Here is a 9808-nt window from a genome sequence, read left to right as displayed (position 1 = left end):
GATGTCTGTGTCTCCATCTCTCTTCCACTTGGATGCCAGCAGCTGAGAGGAATTCATCCTTTCTGCGTTCCATTATTTTATAATTTTATGACAGAGGATGTAGCCAAAATGAGAAAGAAGGTGTTTTTCCTGGACCCATTGAAAATGCATTGGGTTAACTGAAGATCATGAGCAAGTTTCCCTTCTTCAGGGACTGGTCAGCTTTGGAGGTCACTGAAACTGGGAAGGAATCTTATGTGGCTACCCAATTTAGCAAGCAAACTTATTTTTTTTTATTTTTTAGAAACAATTAACTGAGAGGACACATCTAGCCTTGTGGCCCTTTTCTCCTTTATCCATGCCGCTTTGCTGTCTGAATTATTCTACACCATTTATACAAAACCCATAGCTTTTATGCTGTCCTTTGAGTACCGATGCACTTTATCATACCTGGTAGAAATTTACTAGTCACAAATGGAATTATTTAAGGGATTCTGTACAAATCTAGACACCCTTTAACTCGAGAACTTATGAAGAAGGTTTATGATGATCATAAGGCTTATGATTATCTTGACTGTGGCAATACACAAACTTGTGTTGTCATCCTGACAGGTGAAGACCACAAATGAAAGCACATCTACAACCACATTTCTTCAACGTGATAAGTTCCTGGAGATTCTTGTTTTAAAAATGTGCTTGCTGCCTGCCACTCTGCTACCAAAAATAGCCAGTCTGAAGAGGCTAAGTGTTAGAGGACATTCCTGGAAACTAGTTCATCAGAGACCATTTGTGACAAAACATTCTTGAATTATTTTTCAGTACCTTCTCTCTCTGACAAATGAAACTAATTTCTGTCAAAAGAGGTAGGTCTTCTTTAAGAATCAAATATACTTCTTACTGCCAAAACGTGAAATGGAAAAATGAACTTAAGCTAGTAGTTTATCTCAGCCATTACAGAGTATCTAACTATTAATGGGAGTCAATGGCGCCAAACACATAATGTAATACAATACTATTTTAGGAGGCAGAAGAAAGGATTGGAAGAAAAAATTATTGGCATTTGAACCAGAAAATCTGGAGTCAGGGAACACAGAAGTTCTTTGTTAATAGTTCTATAACCTTGAACAAGTTATTTTGTCTTTCTGATCCTGGGTCTTCAGCTATGAAACGCTGCCAAAAATGACTGCTCTGTGTCTTTGTGTCAAAGACTGAAAGCGTCACATCAGTGAAAATTCGGATAGACACACTGCCGCATATAAATCCGGTGCTTTATGATCTCACACTGCACGGATTTGGAAACTACTGCATGTGCACGATTCTCAGCCTAGTTCCCTGCAGGTGAGGGATTTTTTTTTTTTTTTTTTTTCCGGAAAGGAAACTGTAGCTCTGCCCTGAAGATGAGTCCCACAGAGGTTTTGCACGGTGGAGTTATCGAGAAATTGACTTCGGGGTGAGTAAAACTAAGATCCGGGGAAGGCTGCAGCCACTTTTCCAGGGTAAGGGGCGGTGTCATTTGCTTCCTCATACGGCGAGGACGAAAGTGATTATAAGCCACAGAACGTGGCGCCAGGGTTCACTAGTATAAACCATTTCAGGAGACGAAGCTCCGACCTCCCAGGCACCAAGATCTTTACCAACAACCCGGGATGCTCACTGCAGGAGGGAGCGGGTGAGGAGGACACAGGGATTCGAGGGCGGGACAGACAGGGAGAGGACACAAGTTCCAGAGACTTCTGTTTTAAGGCTCTCGGGGATCCCTGAGAGTGCCCTTGAGGGCTCCAAGCGCGGGGAGCGAGCGCCGGGAAGTGGCGGTTACAGTCCCGGGTCCAGCGCCCTTTCCTGCTCCACTGCTCAGCCGGTTCGGGCGCGCCCAGGGCACCCGCCTCGCGCGCCCCTAAGCCCACGCGGGTCTCGGCTCAGACTGTCGCGCCCCACCTGGCCCGCGCCACATCCCACCGGCCCATCCAGTAACGGTTACTGGACCCGCAGCCTCTCCCCTGCCCCCTCCTTCCCCGCTCACGAGAGCCGCAGTGCTGCGCCGTTTGGAGAGGGGTCATCCGCCCCGGAACCGACGTGAGCGCGGGCCGGCCCGTGGAGGCGGCTGAGGGATCCCCCACTTCCAGCCCTCCCGCTCGGAGCCGAACCCCGAGCTCCGTCCCGCTGATTCGCGCCCCCAACCCACCCCGCACCCGGTCACCCCCGCCGCGCCGCTCCTCCCTCCCGCCCCCTCGCTTCCCCGGCCCCCCCTTCCGCGGCGCGGCTCTCACGCGCAGCCGAATTCGGCGCCGCCTCCATCAGAGCCGAGCCGGCGGCTCCACCGAACGGCCGCGCCTGCCGCCGCCGCCGCCGCCGCCGCACCTTCCGCATCCCCTCCCCGTCCCGCCCCCCAGCCCCAGGCGCCCAGGCCCCCTCCCTCCTTTTCCCCTCTCCCTCCCGCCCGCTCTGCGCTCTCTCTCCGTGCAGCCAGAGCCCGGCCCGCCAGCCGGGCCGGCAGGAGGGCAGCGGCGGCACAACCATGAGCTTTGAGGGCGGCCACGGCGGCAGTCGGTGTCGCGGGGCGGAGAGCGGGGACGCCGAGCCTCCCCCGCAACCTCCTCCGCCGCCGCCGCCGCCGCCGCCGCCGGGAGAGCCGGCCCCGGTCCCCGCGGCCCCGTGCTGCCTGCCGCCGCTGCCCGCGTCCCCCGCGACCCCCGCGCGAGCCGCGGGGCCAAGCGAGCCGCTAGGGGAGGTGGCCCCGCGGCGCAGGGGCGCAGACGAGCTGCCGCCCCCGCCGCTGCCCCTGCAGCCCGCCGGCCAGGAAGTGGCGGCGGCCGGCGACTCCGGGGAAGGTCCGAGGCGCCTCCCGGAGGCGGCGGCAGCGAAAGGCGGCCCCGGGGAGTCTGAGGCCGGCGCGGGCGGCGAGGGCGAGCGGCGGGGCGCCGGAGACCAGTCCGAGACGCGCTCGGTGTGCAGCAGCCGCAGCAGCAGCAGTGGCGGCGGCGACCAGCGCGCTGGGCACCAGCACCAGCACCACCAGCCCATCTGCAAGATCTGCTTCCAGGGCACGGAGCAGGTAAGGCCCGGCGGGACCCCGAGGCAGCCGGCGGCGGCTCCAGCTCTCGCCGGTTAAGCTTTCAGCACCACGGACAGCGCACGCTGGAGTTTGCCTCCAGTGAGGTTCGGCTTCTTCTGCCCTGTGAGCACTGGCTCCAATATGCCTTCCCCTTTCCTTCCTGTGAAGGCAAATAAAAATGTCCCAGTGGCGAATTCTGGGTTTCATTTCATCTACACTTTCTTTTTCCTTCCTGGCTTAGCAGCTACGTGTTCCTCAGATGCTTTAGTGATAATGCCAAAAGTAGCTTTTGTGAATTATTCGATGGATTTTGATTTATGCTCAGAAGCAAACCTGTCAGATGTAAGGTGAAGTCCGTTTTCTACAGATGTATCTTGAGACGGATGTCATATCACAGCCAGAAAGGGCAGAGTCTTTCCTTATTGCAAATTTGGGTGACTTAATCTCACGGATGTGAAAAGCATGTGATAGTTTTTACAAGAGAAATAGGAATGGACTTTGAAAGAAAGGCTATTATGCCAACAATGTACTTTATATTTTGTCAGCAACACAATTCTAAAATTATAAACAACGTTATAGGTGCATGCACACTTATATGAGAGTAATCATGCAGAGGAAAGGATAACATATGTCCCTTACAAATGTGTGGTCTGAGAAAAGATTAGGTGTAATGTTTTTAAAAGTAAGGAAATTGCATAAGAATATACAGGCTTTCGGAATATAGTGCCCTAAGTCAATATTTTTGATGCTACATTTAGAAAAAAAAAAGCATAATGCCGCTTTCTGGGATGCCATGTGTTTCTTCTTTAGCAATGATTAAGAATAACTGCAGAGGAAATGCATCTGACCATCCACTTAAAAGTTATTAAAGAGATTTAATAGTACAGCTTTCCCCCACGGGTATTGGGAGCTATATCTTGCAGACATTTTGTATGTTGGTAGAACATTTATGTCATAACTCTAAGCAATATCTTTGAAATAGTTTTAAGACTTTAGTTTCACTCCCATCAGAGGTATAAAATTTTAATTTCATTTCCTAGGATAGAGCCTGATGCTGTATCCTGAGTAAATGGCTTTGAAAGAAAAGAAAGGAAGCGTTAGGTTTTTAAAATAGAGACACAGACACAAATATTCACACTGAACTGTTTTCTTTTTAGGGTGAGCTGTTGAACCCCTGCCGATGTGATGGGTCAGTTCGGTATACACATCAGCTGTGCCTGCTAAAGTGGATCAGTGAGAGAGGTTCCTGGACCTGTGAACTCTGCTGTTATAGATACCATGTTATAGCCATTAAAATGAAACAACCTTGCCAGGTAAGCAGTTTCAACATTTATTTTTCCTGAAATAATTTTGTTAACGTGAATGCACTAAGCTTGGTTATTACTAAGGATATTTACTTATGCTACTTAAAAACATTTTGTGAAAATTACAGTAAAACCAAGATTTAGAATTTGTAAACATGTGTTTTGAGAAAGCCATGACATTTTATCTGAGAAACTCAAAAGACATTTTAATCGAATGGTTTCCTTTATTAATTTTTTACTTATTGATAAAATGATACCCGTCTTTTTTCTAAAAAGGCAAGTTGGTAAAATGACTTATACTACACTTAAATCAATTTTATTCATTAGAAATGTTACACAATTGGTTTTATTAATATTTTGTTAACTTAAGCATTTAAGCTCTAATGGGCTCCATTTATGGAGAACAGATACAAGTAAAGCAAAACTTCACTGGTATGAAAACTTTGGTTGAACCTATTAGTTCTAATCCGAATGTTATTTCCACTTAACCAGGCTTTGTTTTTCATGTGATGTTCTTTCGCAGTTAAATTTTGGCTGATTTTCTTCTTTGCTGTGTTCAACTACATAGTGGATGCAGAAGTATTCCCCCAACAGTTACTCTCAGTAATACTAATGAAATAGTATTCTTACATATTCTTAAACTTTTTGTGTATAATCACATAATAACACAATACACATAAATCCACAAATGCCCTGGAAAATAGGCCTAAAATTTATTGTGAAACAGATTCAGGTTCTTTGAACAAACAGGTAGAATATAAAATATTAAGAATGACATCTTAAGGAAAAGCAGAATAATGTGTAATTAATGTTATCTGGTAGGCTGAAGTTAAGTAGACATAAAAGTATAGGGTTCAAAACAGAGACAAAGGAGTAATGGAAGGAAAAAGAATAGGGAATTGAAAAGTTGGGAGGGGAAAAAGTAATAAACTCTCGTGTTCCTTGTTGCTATCTAAATCACCCAATTTGGTTTTTGTTCAGCAATGTAATAGAGGTGGAACTACCAGCGTTTGCAGAAGGAACCTGGAAGCTGAATTACTAGTGCATTAATAATTTAAATTTCATAGTTTAAAATTTTTGCATCCTTTATATAGTTTACAATTAATTTGCATCGCTGATAGTCTCCATTTAATGCATGATTAGCAAGCACAAAATGAAAATATGTATTTCTCAAGCTGACCTAGGGCTTATGAATAATTTGGAAAGAGAAAGCATAAATAATATGGATGAGTGATATTATCATGCTGAAGACAGGCACAAACCTGACACCTTTTCCCAGAACCTCTGATTGAACTACTTGGATATCAATTTATGAATCCATCATAGTTGTCTTGAAAAACAGATGAAACCATTTTCAAAGACTAGTATATAGGTAGTATAATTGGATCTACAACAGTTTTATCAATAGAAGTATGTGGGAAAATAAGAAATGAGAGAGTTTTGGGCTCTAGAGAAAAGTTCCATGAGAAGAGCTATGGTCAGACACTCATTGGCTGAAACAGAAGACTATTTAAAGAGCTTGAACTTATGGCAACTATATGTTAATTCATTTGGGATGATTAATTTTGAAGTAAATAGAGGTAAGTTCTTGATGGACATTTTAAAATAGAGAGGAGATAAAGAGTTGGGGCAAAAAAAAATACTATTTACTAATTTTAATCCTATAGCAAAAAGAATTGGTTACTACTGTCTCTTGCTTCATTTAAAAAAGATTCAATCGTTATTTTTAAAAAGTAACTCCCAAACTGTGCATATGATTTTCCTTTTCCCCAAAAAGAACTAAAACCCAAAAACTAATCCGGTACTACTAGCATATTTAGGATTAATTTTATTATGACATCTGTAAATACTACTATTATCTGTAACCTGATCTGATTGTTGTAGTGACCTGCAAAATCATATGTAGAAACAAAGTTCATATGAATGTGATGATGGTAGCTCAGAACATGCTGGAGATGAAATAACTTTTCAGGACTACATCAGATACACATGTATCTGTGTGAGGCCAATCCCTTGTGAGCAGGTGGTTTCTTAGATGTAGAACAGAACAGAGAACACATATTAATATTCACAAATACTTTGCCACGCACTGTTCTAAATGCTTTACGTATATGGATACTGATATTTAATCTTCATGACAAATCTATGAGGTGAGGAATATTTCTGTTTTACTCAAAGGGAAACTGAGGCACAGTAAAGTTAAGTAACTTCTACTAGGTACCTATCTAGTAAAAGGCAAAGCCAAGATTCAGACTTACTCTGGCCCAGGGTCTACTGTCTTAGCTGCCCTGTTGGAAAGTGTGCTTCTCAATCCCATCCTAGCCACCTTCATGTTTCTGGATCTGTCAGGACTTGTCCTGGAAAAGGCTGTAGCAAACAGGAACTAGTTTCAACCTGGGTCTCTAAGATGGTTTGGGAAGGTTTTGACTGTCTACTGTTGCATAATAAACCACCTCAATGCTTAGTGCTTTAAACAGCTGTCATTTATGATCTGTTAAGAGTCTATGGGTTGATGGAAGTCAGCTGAGATGTCTTTCTCTGCATGCAACATCACCTGGAGCTATCATCATCTGGAGGCTTAACCAGATTGGAACATCCAAGAAGGCTTGCTCATTTGACATGGTTTTGGTGCTGGCTGTTGGCTGGAAGCCCAGTTGGGGCTGCCACCTGGTGTCTCAGTTCTCCCTGCATGTGGCTGCTGCTTTTCACTGTGATAGCTGGGTTCCAAGACCATGAAAGTGAAAATTACAAATCTCTTAAGGCATAGCCTTGGGAATGATGTGGTTCCCCATCTGCTTCATTCTTTTGTGTAAAGCTAGACAGAGGCCCAACTCAGATTCAAGAGAAGGGGAAATAGACTCCACTTCTGGAGTCTGGCCCTTCTTTTAAAGAGAGTGGCCATCTTTATCCACCATAGGAGTTAGCTACTAAAATGGCCATGCCTTCCTGACCTGGTCTCAGCATTTGGTCCTCATGAAGTCCAGGTAGATCAGCACATATCACCATAACTTGCCTTCCAGGGCTCTGAGCCAAAGGAGGTTAAAACAATGTATGCAAGAACTCACCAGTGGTGCTTGATGTATATCCTCAAGCACTTTCACAAGCAAGTATTACCATGTTGTATTTCCTTGTGCTCGGAGGAAGATGAGGACAGAGAAGGGCAAAGAGCAGTTATCAGGAAGCAGGTGTGTGTGAGGAAAACACGCTGCAGTGAGCCTAACACCTTAGTTTCACTTGTGTTTCTCATTGAGATTTGAATTCTTTGAGAATTGGAGTCTAACCTCCCAATTTCATTGGATTTCAGTGATGCTCGGCAGCATTACCGAATAGAAACCTAGCAGATGTATCCTGTACAACATAGTTAAACCTTAATTGCCGTATCATTAGCAGTAGGAGTTAATTAAGACATTTGAGGTAATTAAAATGCATTCACCTTCCTATTTACTGGCATAATCTATTTTATTTATTAACATATCCAAGATGATGCGTTAAGGACAATTTGAGAGTAAAGGCTAGTTCTGTTTTGAATCTGGCCTAAAATTAGTGAAATGCGTGGACATATAAGATCAATTTTATTTTGAGATGTTAGGAGCATTATACATTAATTAAGCCATATTCCAGTTTATGAATGGCCTCAATGTTTTTTTCCAGAGGCATGATGGATCTTTGAAGAGATAACATTTATGGGATAAAGTACTGTATGTGAAATTTTAAACTTTCTATAAAAGACAGACTGTATTGCCTAAACAAAGAAAATGTAAATGGAGGGTAATATCTGTTATTTTAGACAAGCTACTTAAACTCTTTGCATCTCCATTGACTCATCTTCAAAAAGGAGATGATAATGGTACCTATCTTATACCTTATTTTGAGAATTAGGCACATAAATATGTGTGAAATGCTTAGAATGACACCTGGTCTACAGCAGGTGCCATTTAAATGCTGGCTTTGGATATTATGATCTGTTCAGTGAGCTAAGGGATGGGGACCTTCACTTGCTCACTGCCACAGGTCCTTCTTGTTTACTTCTCATTGTGTCACCAAAGTGAAGTTCATGGCTCCTCTTTCCATATCCTTCTTTACCCTTGGATTTTTATTCCCTGCTTTTTCTGGGATCCCACCTCAGTTTCTGACCAAATCAGTTGACATCCGTGATGAATGAATCAGCATTTTTAAAAGCAGGTGTAATGAGATATAATGATCTCAGTGCAGTGAGCATATTTACTCTCCAGACGTCCCTCACTGTGGGTCTTATTTATGTCCTTATTGGAGTCTACTCATAATTGGAGCAATGAGATTCTCTTAAATATGGCCAAGCACAGGGCAGCACTATTCAAGGTCAGGCAGCCATACTTCGTTTATGCTTTAGAACAGCCCCTGTCAGGTGGGGTGCATGTAACCTGTGAGTAGGTAGGAGGTCAGAGAAGTCTGAGATTTCTGGGGGACAATCACAGAAGGGGTAATGGCTGAGTATCAGTCAAAGGGAGTCAAAGGGAATCATGGTGTCCACCAACTTTCCTTCTTCCTCCTCCTGCATTGCTTGGAGCACCGAAGGCCTCCGTTGCCTACTTGGGAAGGGTTAGAGACTTGCATGTGATCCATAGACCTTTTCAGGGATTAGGCTTTGGCCATTGTTATTGGCCTATACTGTTTTTTATTAGCCTTTCCCTTACTCCTTTTCCTTTAAACTCTTCTAATGTGCTGTCAGCAGCAGATCTTCTTATAGCAGTAAGAATGACTGGGAAATCTCTTAGCAAGGAGAAGGACTTGAGATTATTTTTGATTTTTATCCATGTTCTTAAAACCCTGGGATTCATCATAATGGATTTGAATCGGAGGGGCAGCAGGTGGGTTTATTTGGCTATCCTTCTTAGGTACAGCTTCCAGACCTTCTTGTAAGACATACATAGAACTTTAATTAACTTTCTGAGGAACCCGTGGTCATTACTTTTCTAAATGGGGCTCCATCCTGAAAGGGGCATTTCCACCTTCAGAACTGATTGTTAGTAGGATGTAGCTGATGTGCTAGGAGGAGCTGACAAATTATCATTGAAAACTGACTTTGGTTTTGAAAATGTTTCAAGAAAACATCAGAGCATGAACTGTATCAGCATTGCATTCTGTCATTTGAAATCATTCAAGACATTTGCATTTCATGGTTTAAAAATGTCTGCATATGTGCAACCTGTGACACGGTGAGACACCCCTTTGACTTGTTCTCTAACTGCTGCTCTTACTTCCATTCTCTGCAGATTTAACAGCAAATGACAAGCTGAGGGGAGACTTTTTTATTACCATGGCTGAATAACTAAAAAACAATGCTGAGATGTAATATTTAAATATCTATCCTGGCATATTTTGTAGATAACTAAAAATGTCAAAATGAGCAGCACATCACGAGGCAATTTTCTCACCTTAAGAGTTATTTTTGTTTCATTTGCTTACTAATTTTCAAAACACAAGAATCTGCATT

General features: G+C 43.6%; 1 protein-coding gene across 1 annotated transcript in view; it reads left to right on the top strand.

Moving 5' to 3' along the window:
• Nucleotides 1-2281: 2281 nt before the first annotated feature.
• Nucleotides 2282-9808, top strand: part of MARCHF11 (membrane associated ring-CH-type finger 11) — a 112147-nt gene continuing 104620 nt past the window's right edge. Inside the window, exons 1-2 of the mRNA XM_030813922.1 lie at nucleotides 2282-3031; nucleotides 4189-4344. Coding sequence (XP_030669782.1) covers nucleotides 2495-3031; nucleotides 4189-4344 — 693 coding nt within the window. The 5' untranslated portion in view covers nucleotides 2282-2494. The remainder of the gene's footprint in view (nucleotides 3032-4188; nucleotides 4345-9808) is intronic.

The sequence above is a fragment of the Nomascus leucogenys genome, chromosome 6, assembly GCF_006542625.1.
Source record: "Nomascus leucogenys isolate Asia chromosome 6, Asia_NLE_v1, whole genome shotgun sequence".
Classification (NCBI taxonomy): domain Eukaryota; kingdom Metazoa; phylum Chordata; class Mammalia; order Primates; family Hylobatidae; genus Nomascus; species Nomascus leucogenys.
The sequence above is the reverse complement of the archived record's forward strand: the minus strand, read 5'-3'. Positions and strand labels throughout refer to the sequence as shown.